The sequence below is a fragment of the Pterocles gutturalis genome, unplaced genomic scaffold (assembly GCF_000699245.1).
Source record: "Pterocles gutturalis isolate BGI_N339 unplaced genomic scaffold, ASM69924v1 scaffold1179, whole genome shotgun sequence".
Lineage (NCBI taxonomy): Eukaryota > Metazoa > Chordata > Aves > Pterocliformes > Pteroclidae > Pterocles > Pterocles gutturalis.
The window spans coordinates 8,940-32,474 of NW_010135344.1; the positions used below are offsets into that span (position 1 = coordinate 8,940).

The 23,535-nt window shown below is 34.3% G+C and overlaps 1 protein-coding gene across 1 annotated transcript in view; it reads left to right on the forward strand.

Moving 5' to 3' along the window:
* RTTN (rotatin) overlaps nucleotides 1–23,535 on the forward strand; it is a gene marked incomplete at both ends in the record, with an annotated part of 56,952 nt that overhangs the window by 8,346 nt on the left and 25,071 nt on the right. Inside the window, 17 exons of the mRNA XM_010081831.1 lie at nucleotides 1,225–1,341; nucleotides 3,202–3,341; nucleotides 3,583–3,754; nucleotides 5,078–5,177; nucleotides 6,845–6,933; nucleotides 9,609–9,726; nucleotides 9,993–10,102; nucleotides 10,660–10,661; nucleotides 10,746–10,796; nucleotides 11,118–11,306; nucleotides 12,388–12,627; nucleotides 14,989–15,133; nucleotides 16,817–16,971; nucleotides 17,519–17,738; nucleotides 19,208–19,336; nucleotides 21,597–21,704; nucleotides 22,371–22,529. Coding sequence (XP_010080133.1) covers nucleotides 1,225–1,341; nucleotides 3,202–3,341; nucleotides 3,583–3,754; nucleotides 5,078–5,177; nucleotides 6,845–6,933; nucleotides 9,609–9,726; nucleotides 9,993–10,102; nucleotides 10,660–10,661; nucleotides 10,746–10,796; nucleotides 11,118–11,306; nucleotides 12,388–12,627; nucleotides 14,989–15,133; nucleotides 16,817–16,971; nucleotides 17,519–17,738; nucleotides 19,208–19,336; nucleotides 21,597–21,704; nucleotides 22,371–22,529 — 2,244 coding nt within the window. The remainder of the gene's footprint in view (nucleotides 1–1,224; nucleotides 1,342–3,201; nucleotides 3,342–3,582; nucleotides 3,755–5,077; nucleotides 5,178–6,844; nucleotides 6,934–9,608; nucleotides 9,727–9,992; nucleotides 10,103–10,659; nucleotides 10,662–10,745; nucleotides 10,797–11,117; nucleotides 11,307–12,387; nucleotides 12,628–14,988; nucleotides 15,134–16,816; nucleotides 16,972–17,518; nucleotides 17,739–19,207; nucleotides 19,337–21,596; nucleotides 21,705–22,370; nucleotides 22,530–23,535) is intronic.

Consider the following 23,535-nt stretch of genomic DNA (forward strand, 5'->3'; position numbering starts at 1 on the left):
CATTGGAACAGGCTGCCTAGGGAAGTGGTGGAGTCAGCATCCCTGGAGGTGTTCAAGAAACGTGTAGATGTGGTGCTTAGGGACATGGTTTAGTGGGTTAGGTGGTGTGGGTTGACGGTTGGACTTGATGATCCTTGAGGTCTTTTCCAACCTTAATGATTCTATTCTCTTCTATGATTTATCTTATTTTGTTCTCTTTACCTTATACATTGTTATTATTCTTCTAACAAAATATACATTGAAGATCATTACAAGGTTTGGGTTTTTTTTACTTCTTGGATGTATATCTGCTACTTAAGTCTTCATAAAGCATCAGTTTATTCTTTCAGGCATGTGACAATGAGAAGAACGTTGTATTCCAAGGTTGGGCTTAAGATTTACCACGTGATTTTACAAATCCACTCTTTTAACGATAAGCTAGAGTGATATTATTAAAGGCTGTTCTTGTTGTCTGGGGTGAGAGGATTTTTATCTCTGGCATCAAATGCAGGTTTTTAGTTTCTAAAGGTAGGTGTTTTTACCCTATGTTAAGGAAGAGTGAATTCTGAGAAGCTGTTTTTTTTCCTGCTGTTCCCACTGTAGTAGTAATATTAGCTTGTATACTATATGCAATTTTAAAGTATTTACATTGCATACTGTATACAGGATACATTATTAAGCACTGTATCATATACCTTTTTTCCTTTTTGATAAAGAGCTTCAGATGAATTAATGTACAATTTGAAATATTTTATAATCTTCTTAGTTTGAGTGTTTGCCTCAAGAAAGCGAAATGACCATTTAAGAGGCTTCAAGTCTCTTTTCTTCCTGTATATTCAGAACCATATCACAAAGACTGGGAATGAAATGCCCTGGAAATGTAGGGTGAGGAAAGAAAAGAAGCAGAATTTGTTTTACCTGCACGATAGAGAGACCAATAGGTGTAGAAGTCGAAGAAGTGATTAATTTCAGAAAAGACAAAGAGTTCTTAAGGGGAAAATGATTGGGTGCTATTTAGGCAGAACAGTTTGTGTGTTTTCTCTGAGAGGCTTTTCTAACAACTTAGAGTTTAGTGTGACTGACAATTTAAAAGTAGCATTCTGCTGTGGCAGTATTTTTTCTGGAGATCCTTCCTCTTTGGGATGTTTTTGTATATAATTTCTAATTGACAGCATTGTCTAACTGAGGTAGACACATCAGTGGTTGCATTAGTTTCTTTTTTTTTTTTTTTTTGTTACTGAGCAGGTGAACTCCGCAGCCAAGGCCATTCTGATTTATCTGTTGCAAGGACGATTAGTAATGGCTGTATTGACTTGGAACAAGTTTATTGAGGCCCTCTGTCCCATCGTTCCTGTTTTACAGGTACTTCTAAGTACTTTAATCTAAATTTGATGTATGAAATCATGTAAACAACAACACTGTCATGTTAAACAACAAACAGAATATTCACCTAAGTAGCAGGTGGAAGATAGATTAGCAGTAAGATACCTACAGGCTTGTTTTATCGCATATCAAATGGAGAAATGTTTTACAGGGGTCCTAATAACACTCAAAGTTACTACTTTGAATTTGTAGACAAATTTTAGCCTGGTATTAGTAGAATGTGAAACTTTCAAATGTTGTAGTAGAAATCAGCAAGTATTGACTGGGACTTAAATGGTTTGAAGACATGAGTGGATAATCCAAGTATAGATTAAAACATTGCACACTTTTTAAAATTAGCTAATAATTATTAGAATGTCCCACATATCTTACATTTGAAAATTGTAGCTCCTCTGTAATGATTATGTAGTTTTCTGATCAAATATGCTCTCAATAAATAGCAATAGGTGTAAGCTGTATTTTATGTATATTTTGCTGTTTGTTTTTTTGGTTAGTTTCCGATATTATAGAAGTATCAACAGTCAGCATTATCCTTAGACTGTAGTCTTCATACCTGTAACAATATGCAAATTTTCTTTTTGTTGTCTTTACTCTTGGCTTCATCTAATGGGAACTTTTGCCTTTCTCAGTCTGATTTTCAGTGTAATGGCTCCATCCAAATTCTTTATTTTTTTTTTCTCTAGTGCTAGAAATTTCTTTTCTATGATCTGACTCTGGTCTTCCAGATTAGGTATTTTTCTGCACCTATCTGGTGTCTGTTTTCCTTGTTGTCTGTTTTTTTGCCTTATTTCTGTCTTTTGTTTAACTTAGCTAGTACATCCAAGTGTACTTTTTGTCTTTTTTTCTCCAAAAATATCACTCTTGATAGTTATACTTACTTATTTGTATCACTGCTATATATTAATTCATTGCCTGCACCTTGTTATTACCATAAGTTGAAAAAACTGCTTATGTAACTTAAACCCTTGCACAAACTGCACAAAAATCAAGGCAAAAATGTGGAGAAATAGTGAATAAGATTTGCCATGAAACAGAAGGCTCAGACAGAAAAATATGTAGAGGAAATACACTGAGAACTTGAAAGTGGTGGGAGAAAGGTTACTTTAGAACTTTCTTGCTCAGTAATGTCAGCTTTTCTGTGCTGCCCACATACATCTCTTCAATTGATATTCAGTATTAAATAGGTGGGGGTTTAATATAAGCTGTAGGCTAAACATGTAAGAAGGAATTTATCCCTGCTCTATTTTTTGTGAGTTGAATTTTCCTCTAGTCTATAGATGGTAGTGGTTACATACCACAGATACTTGAGCAGAACATACCGGAGTCCTGTTTTACCTATGCATATAAAATGTCTTGTATTTTACTCCGTTAAAATGTTTGCAGTATCATTACTTGACATAACTGCTTCTGGTTTGTCTTAGATATGCATGAAAATGCTTTGACTAAATATCTGAAAATACGTAGGATTTAAGGTTTAGAAGTAATGTTCTTGTAGGGACTGAATTTTGTTTATTGAAATGGAAACTGACCTTGCATAGCAGCATCATGTTAGCAGACAGAAGGTTAAAGCTGTAGGTCGAAGTACCTCTGGGCCACTGAAAAATCTTTATTTTGATTTGTTTACAGGATCATTTATTAATTTTAAAAATTGTTTTTATGGAAGAATCTTAATCTGCAGAAATTGCATGTTTTCTTAAAAGTTATTGCTTTTTTGGGGGGAGTGTTGCTCTTTCCCCACCATCCCGTAGTACCTAAAAGGGGAATTACCTTGTCTGATTTGATAAGGTAGTAAGCAGATTTTTTTAATTTTAGACATTTTTGTTTGTTTGTTTGTTTTAGGGTTATGCTGACACAGAAGATACTCTAGGTAACTGTATCCTCACTTTGAGTGAAACAACCTCTGACAAAGGAGAGGGTATTCTCCCTAGTACTACTAGACTACGGGCCGCTCTGCGTCTTCTGTTCTCAAAAAAGCAGTTGTAAGTAGCTCCCTGTAGCATTTCATCGCATTTTCTAATGATGATGATAAAAATGTCTGCTCTAAAAAACAACTGATTATTATGCAGTGGGTTGTTTTGAAGGGTAGATTTAACCAATACTGAGTTGAGTAAGTGCTTCTCCCCCCATATTAATTTTTTTAAACCAATTAGTTTTTAACTATACAGCTAGTTTTCCAGTATGAGGTCTTTATATATTTATTTTAATTGTTTACTCCTTTAGGGTTCGTTCTATAGCACTTAAACATTTAACATTCCATCTTTTGAATGAGGAAGGGGCAAACTTGAAACGCCCGCATCTGCATGGTAGTGTGCTTTCCAACATTTCAAACTTATTTATTATAGAAAGAGCTATTGAGCTAAAATTGGATAATAAAATGGAGTCAATATTTAAGGTGAGTAAACTCTGTCTAAATACTGTGTCAATGATCAGCTCTTCTACCTGCCCAGTCACTGAAGTTATCACTTTTTGAAGGTTGCAATATTTAATACAAATTGCCTTGATTCATAAAAAGAAATCCATTGGTATATTATTTCCATGTGAACTTAAATGGTAGTTTTTGTGCTACCATATGCAACAATAAGAAAAGAATTCCTTTTTTTTTTTTTTTCACTCTGCAGATACGTTAATAGCAAGGCTTAACTTGAGTACAGAGAGCACAGGCCTACTCTGTTTACAAAAATTTCATTGTGCTTGGGTAGAGTCTGATTTTTCTCACATAGAGCTTGTTTCCCCCAACAAAATCAATTTTTACTGAAACAGGGACAAATAATTTTTAGTATGAAATATTCTAAAACAGATGATAAATTTATGTCTATGTTTTCTTAATACTGCTGTTTTTGCAAAGTGAAAAAAAAATCGTATTTGACCTATGCAAAAATTTACCTCTCTTTTTTTAATCTTTTTTATCATCTCCTGTCCATTCCCCTTCCTTCCTTTACCTTCAATGCTTTCAGATCAAAAACAATATGTTAAACAAATGCTAAGATGCTATCAGAAAAAAATTATTCTGACCACTCATTTATACTTTTCCCCTACATCCTTCAAAAAGTTAGGACCTGAAATTTGGATTGATATGTTGGATTATTTAAATATCTCTAAACCCATTGCAAAGTCAGTCCCCTTCACAGACTTAGAAGCATATTCCATTTCTGTGTAGTGTTGAGCTTTCTGTAGTCCTGTGTAAATGAAGCATTATTTGTTAGAAATATGCTTCTGTTGTACACTAGAAGCTACTGTTATATTCCACAGGATAGGACAACGGGTAATGGTTTTAATCTGAAAGGGGGTAGATATAGATTAGATAGAAGGAATAAACCTTTTACTGTGAGGGTGGTGAGACACTGGAACAGGTTGCCCAGGGAAGCTGTGGATGCCCCATCCCTGGAGGTGTTCAAGGCCAGGCTGGATGAGGCTTTGAGCAACCTGGTCTAGTGGAAGGTGTCCCTCCCCGTGGCAGTGGGGTTGGAACTAGGTGATCTTTAAGGTCCCTTCCAACCCAAACCGTTCTATGACTCTGTGGTTCTATTATTAGAGATTTCTTGCAAAAAGTTTATAACCTAATCCTTTGTTACTGCCTGAATGTGGAATCTAATAAAATACATTCTAATAGGGAATTTAGACCTTTTTATTTTCTGCTTTCTGTTAGGAAATTTGTCTGTTTGCCTTGTTTTATAATAGCATACTGGATGTAAATCTAATATAGTTTTACTTTTAGACAGAAACTGTTGAAAAGCTGTATGACCTCTTGACTTCTGATGCTGTTGACCTAGTTTTACGGAAGTCTGCAGCTGAGCAGCTAGCTATCATTTTAGAAGGTAAAATTGTTCAGAAAAATTGTATTTATGTGCTGGTCATTGTGTGAGCTTTCAGTTTTGTTAGGTTTTCTGTATGTTTCTGCTAAGGGTGCTCTTTGTAGTTTTCATCTATTTTGTTGGACCAGAATTTAAACACTATTGTGGATAATCTACCAAGTCAAATAAAAAGTAGTTATTTGTTGTTATTGCCCTCAAGAAATAGTGCTCTTACTATTTAAAAAAACAGCTCCCTTGGGTAATAAAGGAGTAAGCTGAATTTGGTAGGCTCTATAAGAGCTGTTTTTTCTGCTTTTCCTTTTTAATGTTTGTCAGTTTGTTGATCTGTCCCAGAACTAATGGTGCTGCAAATTTTTTGCTATTACTAGCTCAGATACTCAGTTCTGAGTGAGGGAGGTGATGGTCTATATAAAAGAGATGTATATTTTTGGCAGTCTTGTATTTTAATTAGGAAAGTTAATTCTATAGATTATACAGGCTTGATAAAGGTATTTCATACTTAGTGAAGTATTTCTTCTTCCATTTTGAGTTAGCCTAAGTAGTAACTACACTTAACATGTATTGAAATGTCATTTGTGTGAATGAGGGTTCAGTAAACGCAAGCTAAACGTTCATGATTATACCCTCTTTCAATATCAAGAGGCAGATTCCCTGTGGCATTTCATCTAATATGTTTGCAAGGAAAGCATTCCTACTTTTACTCTTTATGATTTAAGCTTCTGATCATAAATCTGCATCACAAGTGTTTTTTTTATAGTTGTGTTGATTGCATGGGGAAAAATTATGAATTCTGTTAAAGAAGATCTGATTGAATTAAGATGCAAATAAGCAATCTTGCACAGAGCATTATTTGACTCTGTGCAGGGTTATAACTGTAGAGTTTCAAACCAGGATGTTTGTCCTCTACCTACTCAAACTCTGATTCAAGTATGTTTTCTTCAAGGAACTCAAATCCTGATGATAGATCATAAGTTTTTCACCATGGGAAGGTGAGGTCTTAGATAATATTAACGTTTTTTCTTGACAGAAAAAAGATCACAAAAATGTGGAAATGTCTACTTTGTCTCATAAAATACGTATACTTATGACTCCCAGAGTTTTCAGGTGTCAAAAGATGATATGAAGCATAGCATAGGATGAAATTGTAAAGGAAAAAGTGCAGGACAAGTTTCATACAAAGGATCACTTTGTAACTATTTAAAAAAAACCAACAAACCCAACCAATCCAAATGACATAGCTTTTTTGTTGTTGAGCGTTCTTAAACCAGATGCTCTGAAGGATGAGATGAGTGGAAAATACTCTCATGGTGATTGAGTAAATACCATTTTTAGTTCCATTAAGCTGTTGAAGACTTTTTAAATATTACAAGTGAAATCCTCATTTGACTGAAATTGAGTTGCACTAGGGATCACTGTAATTGTGGAACATAGAGCTCTCATGGGAGGTTATGTAAGATATTTAACAGTCTACTATTCAAGAGGCTACTGTAGTCAAATAACAAGACTTGGAGGAGGCTTGCCTTGGTAGAGCAAGAGCTGTACTTGTTCTGTTGATTGGCGGTTTTAGAAACTTGTTCTCAACAGCAAGAGTTTGTGATCTTGCAGAAGGAAGCTTAAGCTTAAACTGGTGCAGAAACAGTGATTGTTACTATCCTGTGTTTTTCCTACAGATACCAGAATGCATGGCATTGTGAAAAAGTTGGGTGTGATAGAAAAGATTTTGGCTTACCTTAATGAATATATACATGTGGATGGCAAGGTAAATCTATTGTCACAAGTACTTTTGCAAGCATTGCACGACATGGCAGTAGTAACATTCTTTTTCTGCACTTTTAGCCCTAATTTTTTGTGCATTCGTTCTGCACAGAATACAAATGCTTAATAACAATTAGTAATTGCAATATGTATTTTTTTTTTATATTTTTGGTAATGCTAAGATTCTCTTGATTAAAGAAGTTTGGTTTGGCTACCTATGAGAATAGCTAGCCAGAGAACTAACTGTGTTTGGTGTGGTTCTGAAATATACCAGAACTCCCCTGAACCTTTCTCAGCATAGACAAAAAAAAAAATTAATGACCTTAAAGTGCTATATTGTGTATTATAGTCTCTAAACTCTCCTGAAGCAAATTATAATTAAAAATAAGATCGTATTGTAAATGAGAATCAGTGTGTCAGATTGAGTTTCAGGCATGAGTTGTTTTCTGACCAATAGATGATCATCTCACCAAGGAGGGTCTTGGGAGATAAGATCACATTTAGAGTTGAGTGTATATTTGTTGTAGATGACCAATCTTTCTGTTTTTGTAATATGTCTAATCTGATGCTTGAGTTTTTCTGAAATTCATTATTTGAAATAATTTTATTCAAGCTTATTTAGGCTGTAAGTTGCTCAACATCACTTCACTGGATAAACTTCTTGCCTATTTCCTAGTTTGCTTGCATAATATTGTTATAGCAGTCGAGCAGTCCAAACCTTGAGTTATTTTAAGAAACTAAGAATTTTTGTATAATAATTATTTCTTTCTCAAAAATGTACAGGAGAAAGGAACTGCTTGATACTTAGTGGAATTCCTGTTATTTTTCAAACTAATGGCAATTGCATTCTTCTTCGGTAATGGGAATTTTTTTTTTTTTACAGATTATCAGTATCTAAGATTATTTTATCCCTGTAGCACTGAGGAATGTCTAGTCCAGTTTATGATAGCTTGATATGAGTACTTTTGTAAACCACTGAAACCCAGGTGGAGATATTGAAATATTGGGTTCTTGAGGTTTTTTTACCCTTTTTTTTTAATGTTGCTTTTTTTATCATACTTTTTTTAGAGATACAGAGTAATGCAACTAATGTTTTGTTTTGGATAGTGAGTAGATATTAGAATAATTACTTAACAATACAGAAGTACAAGCATGGGAATTATATTACCTTAAGCAGATCCTTCATAGCCAGGTAAGAGTCTAGGATAAACTTTAAAATAGTGTTTTTAGCCCTTTATAAACTTTAGTCCAGGAAGGACACAGGCAACAACTCTGTAGGGACTGTGACACCTTTCTTTTGCATATGTGGCTTGTGGAACATAGTATCTTTATACTAAACAGGATGTTCAAACTTTACATGATGAAAACTGCAGAATATTTTAGAGGAGAAGTCTGAACTTGCACATGCTGAACAATGAATGGTTTAGATTAAGTCAGCAGGAGAGTGTAACCCAACAGCTGTATATGAAATTCCACTTACTCAAGTGCTGGCATTCAGAAATTTGTTTGTTGGCTCTGTTCTGATAGGAGTTTTGGATCTCAAATGCTCTGCTCTGTAAAATACCTGTAAAATGTTTCCTCTGCAGAATAACTAAGCAGTCTTACTCCTGTCTCTTGAACACAACCGGTAGAAGTCCCATCCTAAGGAACCTTGAGTTCAAACTACTTCGCAAGAAAATGAGTTATCCACCAGAACAGATAATAAATGGAGTAGGAGAACTGTTTACCCTTTCTTTGATATAGATTAGTCTACACACAAAGTAGTGCTAGTTTCATTGGGGCAAAGAAAGACCATGCAGGTTTGATTAAATAAGTCATCAGGACACTATCCTAAGGGATTCTAGCCTGGATTCTGGTTCTCCTATCAAATGATTTTTGATTTCATCCTAAAGTCAATAGAAAAGAAAAACTAACAAAAGCCAAACAAAAAAACCTTGCATATTCTTAGAAAACTGGCTACTGAGAAAAGGATAAAGGAAGTAGTAGATGGGAAAAACACCATTTAAATAGACTTTATATATAGCTGTGCAAAAGACTCCATACTTCAATATTTATTCAATATTAAACTAAACTGTATTTGATGATGCAGTTTGCAAAACAAAATTTAAAGACAGAACCTCAGAAAAGCAAAGTAATGGTACTGTGAAAGACATACTGTCTTCTCATTCTTAGGATTAGTGACTTTGATAATATTTTTGGCCACTCACTGATACTTTAACTTTTAGCAAGCTGCTTTCCCTTCTTAAGTTTCCCAATCTGAAAGATTGGACCCAGAAAATAAATGTGATACAATAGGCTATTTGCATGTTAAAAAATTAGTAAGTTTATATGGTTGTAAATATTTGGGGACTTTGGGGATAAATATTTGGGGAGCTGCACCTTCAGCTCGCGTATATGCTTCTTAAAAATATATATTTTGGAAGCAATGTTATAATTGTGTTATGATGTCAAACACCAATAAAAAGATCATCAATTACAAATAAAATAAAACCAGAAGTGAATAAATATTTTTCTAATGGATATGCAGTAATCATCTGGATGAAATGTGCTTGTCTAAGACAGTTCTGGTTTTCTCTACTATAAATAACAGAATACGTTGCTTCATAGCATTATTGTTTTAAGTATATCTTAATCCATTATCCTAATTGTTATCTATATTTTTTTTCTCTGTTCCTGCAGGTTATGGAATCCATAGTGTTACCATGTCTGACACTCTTACGCAAACTTGTGTATGCTGACACGGTTGTTCGTCTGTCCCTAGCGCAGCAATCGTCATTACTGATTTTGCTGTTCAGAGGTCAAGATTCTATTTTGACTTTAATTCATGCATGGAAAGAAAATATGTGAAATATGGTTAAACATTTAATCAAAAGCCTTCTTAAGAAGTTCCTAAAATTTAAAAAGAGAAATCATTGTGTGCTAGTGTTGCCCATATTGTGGCATCTGTTGAAGATATTGGCCAAGTCACTGTGGAAATTAGTTGTTTTTAACCAGTGTCCTTCTATGTAGTATTAAATGTCAATGTTTTCCTAATGCATTTTTAAATGTCTTTATTTTATTCAGTTTCCTTGATACTCCAAAATGATCGTGCTGTTTTAAGTGAAACTACGGTATTGCTTTGTCTTCTGTTGTTTGATGAAGTAGCAAGAACAGAAACGTGGTATGAAAAACCAGTTATTTAATGGCATACTCTGTATATTTTTGCAGTATAAATATTTTGTACCTCAGGGTTAATTTTGTCTACTTTAATTTTCAAAAAACCCTCACTGGTCTGTAATCCATAAATGAAAACTACACAAATCAAATAGCTGTCTGTAAGCATCTTTTTTTAAACTTAATCAGAATTCTTCTATTTACTTTCTCTTATAAGTGTAGCCGTTGTCCTTAAAGCAACAGGTCTCAGTTCACTATATTTTATTGTTTGAAATGTGCATATACTTCAGAGAAAATATGCTTTTAGAATTCATATATCTGAAATATACTGAAAAAATTATAATGCATTTTTTTCTCTAGTAGAAAAAAGGCAATAAACATATGCTTTGGTATGTTATCTTTAATCTTTATGTACAGTACATCTGCAACAAGTATTCTGTATATGTGTGATCTAAGAACTATCTTAATATTGCATTATCATGAAGAAACATATTAATATGAATGCATTAATCAATGGGTTACCAAAGAGCTTACTGGAGGAAAAAATACAGCTATATATGGATAATAATGAAATAAGAAGTGTAACAGTAGTAGAAAGTCAAAGCTTAAAGTAGGGAATAATAGCTATAACTTAATCTCTTGCAGGGCTGATGGCATAACCAGTAATGATACTGCCCCATGTGCCTTCAGTTTACCTGTTGCTGTTGTTAGAAGGTATGTGTGGGTTTTTTTGGTTTGGTTTGGTCTTTTTCCAGTCAACTTTGCTTCTTTCCATCTGCTGTCCTTCCTGAAGGATGGAGGTGGGAGAATGAAGGGAAACATTTGATGTTAAATCCAAAGTTGTCTGCATTTTTAACCATGGGGTTTTTTCTCCAAATCTGTGTTCTCTGAAAAAGAGTTTAAAAAATGTATTTGCTAATTTAGAAGCTTGCTCTATTAGAGCATTTAATTAAAAAAAAAAAAATAAAAAGACCCTACTTTTAAAAAACTATTCTTTTTTTTTCTTTTTTTTTTCTTTTTTTTTTTTTTAATTAGGTATCATCTCCCAGTCAGGATCGCTGCTCATCACGTAGTTAGCCCTTACACTGTTGTGGTGCCATTGTCTTCTGAGTGCTTGAATATGAAACCCGTGTCAGATATGCTTAGGATGGCTTGGAATCTGTCATGGTACCATGGGATTGAAAACCTCTTGCAACTGATAAATTATGAGAAGGAAGCACAAATGTGAGCCATTTTATCTGGATTTTAAATCCTAATATATTTCAATTAAATAGTGTTCCATCAAGTTTAAATCAACTTCAAATAACATTTTAAGTTGTTACTGGTTTGAGAATGCTGTCTTTTTAAACATAAAGGTTCACATCCCAAGAAGCTGTAGATATGTTGTCACTGCTAATGTTTTACCTAAATTGCATTTATACATGAAGTCTAGAACTTGATCCAACTTGATGGTCAGACTAATTTCAAACAATTTTAAACATATTCTTGTTTGGCTGTTTTTATTTGTAGTCATGGTGGTTTTTCAGGGAGCTGCCTGTTTTCACCTTTATAGTTGCATGACTTACTTTTTCTTTCTTTGGGGATTTAAATTTCAAATAATTATTATTTTTAATGGTAATACCAAGAATTATGGTAGATCATGAAGAAAATTCTCTTTACACCCTTTGGTTAGCTCTTGATTAAGCATCATTTCTCTCTTTGAGACTACAGAACACCATGTCTTAGAAGATTCTGGATTTAATAGGACTGAAATATTTGTATCTATTATATCTCTGTCCATCTTGACAGTTTTTCAGTTTTGCTTGTGTCCTTTAAAGGGCCCTAAGAGTTTTAGTAGTAAACAGTGTGGTTCTGACCATTGGAAACTTTGCAGTTGTTGTTTTGATAAATCATTTTCATTTTCAGTTCCCCGAGGCAAAACCAAAGTAATCTCTTAAAAAGAAAATAGGAAAATAGTATAGTCTAAGTGTCCGACATTTACAATAGCATGGAGGAAAAGTTTGTTACAAACAATGTGAATAGTATCTTTCAAGTAACTTTTTGAAAGGTGCCATTTTTCCAAAGAACCCGAACAGCTCAGGCTTTAAGTGTGGTAGAGTTGTTTGTTAATATTATTGGGTTTTGGTTTTTTGGAGGGGGGAAAATAAGGAGGAAAAATGATTGGATAACAAAAATAAGTTTTAAAGGCAATTCATGGTTTGTTTTCTCATTTGAACTGGGAAGTGAAGGAGTCAACACTCACTGAATTTTGTAAAGTTTGTAAATATAACGGCTGTTAATCATTTTTTGTCTTATGCTTTTTCAGATTTTTAGACTCGCTAAAACTATCCTCAGAAGACATTCTTATACTCAAAATAACTCACACAAACTATGGACTGCAGGATTGTTTTAATTCAATCACTCAGGCAGTGTCCCACAGAGATGTTAGGGCTGCTCTCATCAGGCTTAGTTATTTCATTCTGAATGACAGACTTGCATTAAAATACAGTTCTGAGTCTTGTGGAACCACTTTGAAGAGCTTTGTTTGGCAAAAAGCAGTAAACAGGTAAGCATATTGACTACAGAAATCCATTAAAGATTATGATGCTTAAATTGTAAATTTCTTTGTCTTCATATTTGCAAATTTATGGAATTGATTGTCCATGTACCTCTGATTCTGATATATGTATGTGTATATTGTTCCTCATATCTGCTGGAGGGACAAGACAGTAGGGCATAAGAAATCCAGGAGGTTCCTGGAGAGCATCAGTGACAACTTCCTGATCCATGTGACAGAGGAACCAACGAGGAGAGGTGCTCTGCTGGTCTTCATGCATACAAACAAGCAAAGGATTGTTATGGATGTGTTGGTCTAAGGCAGCTTTGACTGTAGTGACCATGAGGTGATAGAGTTTAGAATCCTGAGAGGATGAAGGAGGCTAAAAAGATCACAGTGCTGGATTTAAGGAGAGCAGACTTCAGCCTCTTCAAAGATCTTATTGTTAGAGTCTGATGCGATGAGGTCATGGAGGGAAGAGAGCTCAAGAAAGCTAGTTAATATTCAGTGATCACCACCTCCACACTCAAGAACGGTCTGTTCCGTTGGGCAGGAAGTCAGGCAAAAATGCCAGGAGGCCTGCATGGATGAACAAGGAGCTCCTGGCAAGAGCTAAACACAAAAAAGAAGCCTACAGAGGGTGGAAACAGGAACAAGTAACTTGGGAGGAATATAGAGACACTGCCCAAGCACGCAGAGATACAGTTAAGAAATCCAAAAGCCCACCTGTAGTTGAATCTGGCCAGGGACGTCAAAGGCAAAAAGAAGGGCTTCTGTAAGTACATAGGTGACAAAAGGAAGGCTATGAAAAAGGTGGGCTTGCTGCTGAATGGGGCATGGGCTCCAGTGATGCAGGACACTGAAAAGGCTGAGGTCCTGAGTGCCTCCCTACGACGTCCAGTTGGAAGGCAGTAACTAGCATGTGCCTTAGGGATCAATATTGGGTCCAGTCCTGTTCAACATCTTCATTAATGATTGGGATGATGAGGCAGAGTGCACCCTCAGCAGTTTTGCTTATATTTCAAAACTCGGAGGAGTGGCTGATACATCCCATGTTGTGCTGTCATCCAGAGGGACCACGACAGGCTGGAGAAATGGGCTGACAGGAACCTCATGAAGTTCAACAAGGAATTGCAGAGTCCTGCACCTGGGAAGGAACATCCCCATGCACCAGTGTGTGCTGGGGGCCACCAAGCTGGAAAGCAGCTTTTCAGAAAAGACCTGGGGGTCCTGGTGGACACAAGGTTGAACATGAGGCAGCAAGATACTACACTAGGAGGAGTTTTGCCAGCAGGTTGAGAGAGGTGATCATTTCCTTGTACTCAGCACTGGTGAGGCCACACCTGGAGTGCTGGGTCCGCTTCTGGGCTCCCCAGTGCAAGAGAGACGAGAACATGCTAGAGAGACTCCACTGATGAACCACTAAGATGTTGAAGGGACTGGAACATCTCTCCTCTGAGGAAAAGCTAGTGGGAATTTTTAGACTGGAGAAGACAAGGCTCCCGGGCTGGGGCAGGGAGGATCTTATAAATGTTTGTAAATAACTGAAGGAAGGGTGCAAAGAGGACGGAGTCAGGCTCTTTTCGGTGGTACCCAGTGACAAGACCAAAGGCAATGGGCACGAAGTGAAGCATTGGAGGTTACCTCTGAACATGAGAAAATCTTCACTGTGAAGGTGACCAAGCACTGGCACAGGTTGCCCAGGGAGGTTGTGTAGTCTCCTGCCTTGGAGATACTCAAAAGCAATCTGGATGTGGTCGTGGGCAACCGGCTGTAGGTGGCCCTATTTGAGCAGGGGAGTTGGACAGGTGACCTCCAAAGGTCCCTTCCAGCCTCAATGATTATGTGATTCTGTAATTTACATATACAAAACTTGCAAAAAATTAGTATGCTGTATTTTAAAATTAGGCTTATTTAAAATGCATAGGTATGCTTTGCTATTATTTTTAATTGCTAGTGTTAATAGCTAATTACTTCTTTCTCTTTCCTGTCTGTGGCCCTGTTTGGATTTTTCTACCTTTTACTATATGCAATTCCATATTTACTATATGTAAATACACTTTTAAATATACATAACAATTTTATAATACACAATAAATGTATGCTAGTGTGTAAGTATAATAATATAGTCCATATCTTATGTAAAAAGTATATTTAAAAATAGATAATTTAATAAATATGTATAATATAATTAATATAATTCCATATATACTATATGTAAGTAGATATATGTATTTACTCTATATAATTCCCTGTTTAGTGTGGATGATTCTACATTTGCAGGTGAATTTAGTCCTATTACGCTGAGATCTTAAACTTGCTTTTAATGTGCTACAAGTATCAAAGTAAATATTTTTGTTTGCATTGCAGGTTTCTGCAAGTGCTTCCAGCTTCTGCAGAGGATGAGAAGCTTTTAGTAGACGTCTTAAGATTTTTAAACAAATTGCTTAAAGAGCAGAGGTCAAGTTTGGAGTCAAACCATCTAAAGTGGATCCTGAAATCATTGCTTAAAAATGTAAGAATATACCTAAGAGGTCAGCTGTAGACTGTAAGAAATTATGTAACTGTGAACTGGTTGGCTGGTTTGTTTCTGGTGAGTTCCTCAAGGAAAACAACTTATTTCAACAAAAGCAAGAAATAGAAGATCTTGTGGTGTTAATGTCTACTACTTTGTGGTCAGTGCTACGGTTTTTGTGTTTAGGGAAGTTAACTTTGAACAACAGTAATTTTCCTTCTCTCCTTTACTTGTTATATGAATTGATTCTCTAAACTCAAATAGTATATTTGCTAAAAGCAAACAACATCTACCTGTGTGTGTCTTGCTCTGGTATGGTTAACTATGATAATGTGATTGTATAGTGGCAAATAACTATCGTTAGTTGTGCAGAGCTCTATATATGCATATAACTATATATACTTATGGTTAGCTACATAACTATACATATATATGTGTGCGCATACGTATGCAGCTGTATAGGGTATGCTTAGCTACATAACTACGTACATATTATCTATGTAACTTAAAGGATGAAGCTCCATAGAGGTGTGTTGGAACCATCTGTATGGCAAAGAGATCTAAGTGAACATTATATGTCTTGCAGTAAGAACAAGAACTGAAAGTTATGACAGAAGTTTTTGCTTTCAGTGGGTCTGTCACTTCAGTATTGATTTTAAATGGTTATGTTTAAGTAAAATATTTTTCTAAGCATGAGGAAGGTGTTATATGAGCGTACAGTTCAGTTACTGTAGCTAAAATGCGTGTCTAATATTGAAAGAGTGCAATTTTTTCTTTTCAGTTTTTCTAGACTCATGTGTTTTCTATTTGAGAGATCCATTCTATCCCATAATGTTTATTTAAGATGTGTAAAATTATAAAGTAGGAAATGAACATCATAACACATCATAAAACAATTTTATTATATTTGTCAAAATATAATAATTCAGTCTTACTCTGTAAAAACAATAGTTAAATGCCAAAAAAGAAAAGTGATGGCTGCAGTTTTAGAAGTTTACAAAGTACTATTCTTCACAAAGCAAGGGTGTACTGCCCGCATGCAAGATCATTCGTGGTCTTACAAAGGATATAATATGTTAAGTACAGTGTGCATGCGCGTGCATTTTCCCATTTTAAAATACAGTCTAAAATTTTAGAAAATAAATTCTAGTAGACTTGATTTCAATTACTTGTAGAATTCAGGTACTTCAAGTTGTATAGCTAATGAGGAATCCTATAAATGGCCCATTCAATAAATTAATATAAAAATCTTTATATCAAATGATTTTAAGTCTTTCAAGCAACTGAGGCATACAAGGTACATCTTGAACTAATATTTCTGCTATATGTTTTTTGTTTTTTGTGATCTATTTTTTGATGGCAGGTTGTTGCTGTGTATAACTTTGACTTTTCTTTCATGCTTCAAAATACAATGTATCGTGGCTTAATGCCAGGAAATTTTAAAGGCCTTAACAGTATATTCTTTTATTCAATTTAGTAAATTCAAGATTCAAGTAACTGGTAATTATAGGAATTTTTTACCGTGCTTTTTACAGAATACTTTTTAGTAAAATGATCATGGAATTTGTTTTTTATAACGTGTGTGTTTTGTAAGCTCTCAACAGAAAAATGGCTTTAATGTGGGTATTAAAATAGGATTTAAGCAATGCATTATGTGACTGTACTGTTATTCTTTTCTTTTAGAAGCCAAAATCCCTTTTGGGCCTCCTAGTGCGACCAGAATCCCAAGCGTGGGATGAAATAGATGAAATACAGACTGCTGTCAGGCAGCAACTGGATAAAGAACTCATTCGTCTTTTTAACACGTTGTTATTTTGTTCCATGTCAGTGACTGACAGGTACAGTGTAAATGGACCTACCTGTGTAATTCTGATTGAGTATCATGATACCTACTGCTGCTGTATCTCGGTCAGAATTTGAATGTAATTACATCATGACTCAGTCATTTTAAACTGTAAAATGGAATATACACCTCTTGAAGTGAAGTTCAACATTAGATAGGCCTTTTCAGAGTGAGATTAGGAAATTAACTAGGAAACATGTAAGGGTAGGTACTAGTGGTCACTTTTTCAGCAAATGATAATTTGATTGCAAGGAGAAGATGAGCTTTAACATGCTCCTTAATCATTAGAGTTATATCTCATTTGTCCTTTTTTGGTTAAGCAGCTCTGTTATAATTGGATGCAATATTATGTTCTCAGAACCTGGGTGAAACTAGAAATGTCAAATTTAATTCCATGTTATTCTGTGCATAAGACAATAGTAACTAATTGAGATGCTGAGACTCGCAGACTAACAGTAAGAAGAATGAGGCGTAAAATGATTTTTATGTAGCTTGATGTTGAGAGTCGTTGGTTTTTTTGTTTTTTTTTTCAATCAAACCAGAGAGGGCTTGGAACTTGCAGGCTGTTTCAGAACTGAGCTGGCTCTGAAGCTGCTACAATGCTTAAGGGTAACAGATGCACCACATTTTTATGGGCTACCTTCACTGGAGAGAACATTACAAGGAATGGTTCATGTTACTGCACTTCCAGACTGGAGTACCTATTCTTCTGCAGTTGAACCTGTCACAATTTGTAAGAAATATTTAACAGGTCTTCTTGAGGTAAGTAGCTTATGTTATAACTTAGCTTTTAGTTTGAATGCTTGTAAAGTACTGTGTAACTAATGACATCGTTATTTGTAGGATGTACTTTTAGTGAATATTGCCACTAGAAATAGGTGTGGAAAAGATGCTTTTTTTTCTGCTAAATAGCAAAAATATGGAGACTAGATTGGTGTGTATCTGTACTTGAGATGATACTTGGTTGTATTGTGTGCCTTCATCCCCTGTTTATGAGGTACTATAAAGTGACTATAGTTTAGGCAAGATAAAAAATAGATGTGTTTTTTTTAGTAAATGAAACACAAAGAGGAAAAATACAAGATATTCTCCCACAGGCAAAGTCCATGTGTGAGAGGTTGTCTGGGGAAGAACAGTAACTCATTAGGTAGGTTATTAGCACAGAGAAACAAAAGAGGTAATTCAAGATGCTGAAGTTGTTGTGAGGCCAAAATTTAATTCTTGTTTTCAGTGTTCTTATTTGTTTGCTAAGTCCATGGATGTGATAGACAGCTAGTTTTTGCTCCTAAAATTACATCTTTTGAAAACTCTAGTCTTCCTAAAACTGTAGGAAAAGCATAGCTCTGTCTTTCTGATTGTTTTACAGGTATTCAGTAATGTAGGTACATTTAGAAGTTTTCTTTTTAGTTTCAAATACTAAAATGTATTTGTTGCATTGGTAGAGGCTTGAAAAAGTCTCAGAGTAGTTTTAATTCCTTTGTGATTCTCAATAATATGAATAGTAACCAGATGAGTGTGTGGAAAGTTTATATACAGTTGATAGTCATATTTGCAATGAAAAATGTTATAGTGTTTTAGGGGGAAGTCTTAGCTTGACAAGATTTCTTGAGAAGAAATAAATATTTTAGAGCTATTTGATTAGATGAGTTGTATGGTTTGAAGTCTAGACTAAAAAAGGCACCAAGGTTGTAGATGTTGTCTTGCAAAAGAAATACTATTACTGGACAAAATATTTGCTCAGAGAGTTTATTTTACATTATGATCCAGTCGCCTCTATTTCTGCTTATTAGAATTTGTTATAGAAAGCGGATATATTTATTCCAATTCAAATCACAAGAAAAGTTATAAATGACCCTTTTTCTTGAGCACAGAATTTTGAAAATAAATGATATTTTTAATTCCAATCATAGCATAGAAAGTGGGTACAATAGATGAACTGTTTCCTTCAAACCCAAACTTTAGTGTTTCTATTAAATATTATACCTATAAAACTTGACTGCATTTTTAATTTGAAGAAGCAAATAAAAACCACTGAACTTCAGAATCTAACCATATAGGAAACCATCGCATCATCAAATGTCTCATAAATAAATAAATTCTTAAAATTCGGCTAAAAATCTGCCATCTTTTCATAAGTTTAGATTATGGTTTAGTAGTGTGTATGACAGTTTGTACTCTACCTGTATACTTCTTACAGCAAAGCTACCATGAACTTGTACCCCTGTTCCTAGGTCATCTCATCGTTTTATGTTGAATGGGGAGGAAACGCCATGTCCTTCATGGGAAAAGGTGTTACAAAAAGCGCAGTTCTTTGCTTGCTTCACTTATCTCATGAAATGATGGCTCAAGCCAAGGATACAGTGAGTGTATTACAATTGTTCTTGTAATTTATGAGGGCTATGCACAGATATATTTTAACTGATAAAGTTAAATGATAGTTTTTTGAATATGGTGGTGGAAGATACCATATATGTACACAGATAGTAAAAATAAAAAAAAAATCTGGTAGTCTTATTTGCTATATGCTGTTAGATAAATGGGTAGGATATAGTATACAAGAAAGCTGAAGATTCTGTTCTAGCCTTATTCTGCAAATAATTCTGTGGACTTAGAAAGGTCTTTCAGAATAAGGTATAATTTTCTTTCTATAAAAAGTGAGAAATAGGATTTTGTGTAGGCTGAATAAATTTAAGGATTCATAACATCATTATTTTTTCAGCCTTATACAGATAACAGGCTTTCTAACATGTTTACACATACATGTGTGTATTCTTTCACATATGTGAATGTATACGTACACGTGAAAGAATTGATTGTCTCACTTATAAAAGGAGCTATCATTACTTACTAGGAAAATTCATATCTGTGCTCTGTGTCCATGTAAATATTTTGAGAGCTAAATTTTTGAGTGTTTAGAAAAGGCCTTCATCCTGAAGCAGTTAAAGCAAGTTCAATCAGTCTAATCATTTTGGAGAATTGAAATTCACTCTTCTTAATATCTGTGATAGCCACAAGTGAAAACTTTTCAGTATGAATAAGCACACATGCAACTAGAAATAGCTGTGTACCTGCTTCTCTAAATTCCAGATATCTGTTTCTACAGTTCTGTACTCCTCCTTCAAGATATTAAGTGCTGACGAAGTTTATTAAAATTGCAGGAGGACAGAGTATTAAGTACATTGCAGGAAGACTAGGGCCTCCAAAGAACTAGATCATAAATGCACAGAAAAAAGAGTCGACTTGAACTGATTTTTTTTTTTTTTAATATCAGTCTCATGGCATAATATGTATAGTAGCATATGATAAGTGGCATTTTTTCGTGGCTATAAATTGTAATCTGCATGTACACCAGTGTTAATGTCTAGACTGTGCTAATAATTTGTATTCTCAAAGAAATTTTAAATCCTGTTTGTTGTTTACAGTCACGTGATTTAGTGTCAAATCTTATGGAAACAGAAATATAAAATTAGCCTTCTTACTCTGTACAAGCAGTGTTATACAATTAAAAAAAAAAGTAACTTAAAATGTACACTCTAATGACTTGAAATTAAAACTAGTTAAAGCAAATTATTATTTTACTCAATAGAAGCACTGTGAACCATTATGGTTCTTTGTTATTAAAAGAACCACCTTGTTAAGTTAGACATAAGATCCTTTAGCTCATACGGATGGACAGATGTTATTTGTGGATGTTTGTAGCAGTACATGAGAAAAGAGCTTGTACTTAGGATGTACTAGAATTACTGAAATGTTTTGTTGGTTTGCTATGGTATAATTTCACTGGTTGTGGTTTGCTGACCTATATTTTGTATTTCATTTTGTATTTTAATGCCCTCCCTCCCCAAATGCAAAGATTGTAAAATACTGTGCTTTTTGTTATTAATATTGTATGTATTGAGAAAATACATGCAAAATAAGCTGCTCCAAATGAACCATCGGTCATCTACTGTGTAAAAATACAGAGGACTGAGATGGTCAGAAAGCACATACATAAAATTTTAGGTATCATGATTCATTATGAACTTAATGCATTGTTTGAGCAGTGCCGTGGTTAAACAGAGTATTTTGCAGGTATGTGGTTTTTTGTTTTGTTTTGTTTTTTAACCTGAGCTAAAGAAGTTTGCAAAGTCAAGTATTATTTCATGGGATCTGCAGGTAAGTAGTATGTGGTAGTCTGCAAGACTTTATTTAATCACATGGCAGGTGCATGAAGAAAAAGAATGAATTATGATCAGATAAATAATTTCATGTTCTTATGGTAGTTTTCTGCATGTGTTTAATATAAGAGAGAAAGACCGATATTAATAATAAAAAAAAAAAGTAAGGAGTAAATTTTGAATGGAAATAATTATCCCAGTATTTCAAGTAAAATATTTAATCTCCTTTTAGTACTGCTGACCTAATTCTATGAAGAAGCCAGAAATTTAATTTTATTCAGTAGGTGAAGTCAGCAGGTTAAATACGTGTTTATAGAGGTAGAATCAAAATCCTCTTCCTGGAATATCAGTGTTGTGTGCATTTAAAGTGTTTTAGTATGTAATTGGTAGCTCAGGCTGTTGGTAGACTGGCATGGCATTGGAAGATTTATAAAATAATTTCTTATTTTCTGTTTTTAATCAGGACTGGATATCTCTTTGGTCTTTGCCTTACGATAATGGTGAAGAACAAGTTCTTTCTCAGCTAGGTCTGACATGGCTGATTCCTTTATGGGTAGATAGAGACCCTGAGGTTAGTTAATGCAATGTTAAGTTGGTATCTAATTTTGACCCTTAAGTATTTGCAAAATTTTTGTTTCATTAATTAATTTAATTTTATTTTATTTTTATTTTATTTATTTAATACTGAAACTACTGTTTTGGATTATTTATAATATTACAGACTATATCCTAAAAAAGGTTAGAATAGAGTAAGGATAATGTTTCTATATAAACATATTCTGAGAAATCCTTCCCTACATCTTCAGTCTTCTGTGCTTTCATTAGTCACTCATGATCATGATTCATAGGCATTTTTCATTGACATTGCTGTTACTTACCTGTAAAGCAGAAATACTTGCATGAACTACAAATTTAGAGCAAAAGTATTTGATGCAAATCTGTTAAATTATATGAGTTTTCTAAATGGAACTATTTTTAAGTGGTAAAGTGTGAAGAATATTGAAGACCATTGTAGTATTTTTAAGTATTCAAAAATCTGTTTTATGGATTCTGTCATTTTTACGTATACTTAGTTGTAACTCTGAATATAGGGCCAGAGAAATATAGGAAAAGAGGTTGTTACTTTTTAAATTATTCCCTTAAGCTCCAGATTCAGTTGATGCAACTTAATTAGTAAGACATTTTAAAAATTATTACAGTAAGTAATATCACTTTATGTTGTGCTTCTATGTACTAGGTCAGATTTACAGCACTTGGAATAGGATCAGCTCTTACCTCTCTTGAAACAGGATGTATTGCTTTAGCAGAAAGTTGCCAGAACATTTCAGGAGGGCTGTGGGGAACGGTGATAAACATCCTTCTGGACCAGTCTGAATGTAGCATGGTACGCAGGGAGGTAAGTTTGTTATGTCCTTCTGCTGTCTTAGACTGACAGGTTTTTTTTTCATTAAGGAGAAGAGTTTTTCTTTTTCTAAATTCTATATATCTATTTTCTGATGCTCCATAACACTTACTGCTTTGTAAGTTAAATATTACCTAACTAAAATAAATGTTTAACTTCTTATTTAGAATTACTAAAGAAGTAACAATTAGAGATTACTAAAGTAAAAGCAGAAATGATCTAAACAATACAAGTGAATGCATGAAAGCTCCTACTCAGGCAAATAGGTTGCTGAGGCATAACAAATTAGCCCAGATGTTAATGGCTGTTTTGTTCCATTTATGAACAGTTTGGTACAAACTCATCACCTGATCCATACTAAATATCTCTTCATTGCAGACACGAGGTAATCTAACTTTCCTAGGCACTAAGGTTTATTTGTGAGAACCTGGAGTTTGTGCTCTGGTAGAACAGCCCACAGGGCTGTATAATACTATTTTTTAACTGTGTACATGTTTTTTGCAACTTTTTATCAACTCTAGTTGTAAGGGGTTTTTTTGTTTTCCAATGACTAAGAAAGAACAACTGTGACAAATAGTGGGTTAGTTTCTTCCCAGCTCTGTTGCTCAACTAATTACATATTCCAAAGTAATTTTTTGAATTTATTGGTGCAAAATGCTTTTGAGAATCCATGCTTCATTGTTCTATTTAACTTCCAAATCATTTTAGAAGTCTCGTAACAGACTTGACTAAAGATTGACAAAATATGAAAAACGTAGTTTCAATCCACCTACATATGCATGTGAAATGTTTGTAATATAAATTAGAAAAACACAAGCTATGTATTTATAAAGGAAAATATTTGGAACACATGTGCTTGTATGTCCTAATGAGTCCCCCACATTGTCCCAATTATTTTATAATTAAAAAAAAAGTACATGAGGAGAATAGCGTGAAGGGTCTTAAATAGTTGTCCAGGTTTTTCTGCTTGGGTTTTTTTTCCAATACTTGTTATGTAATG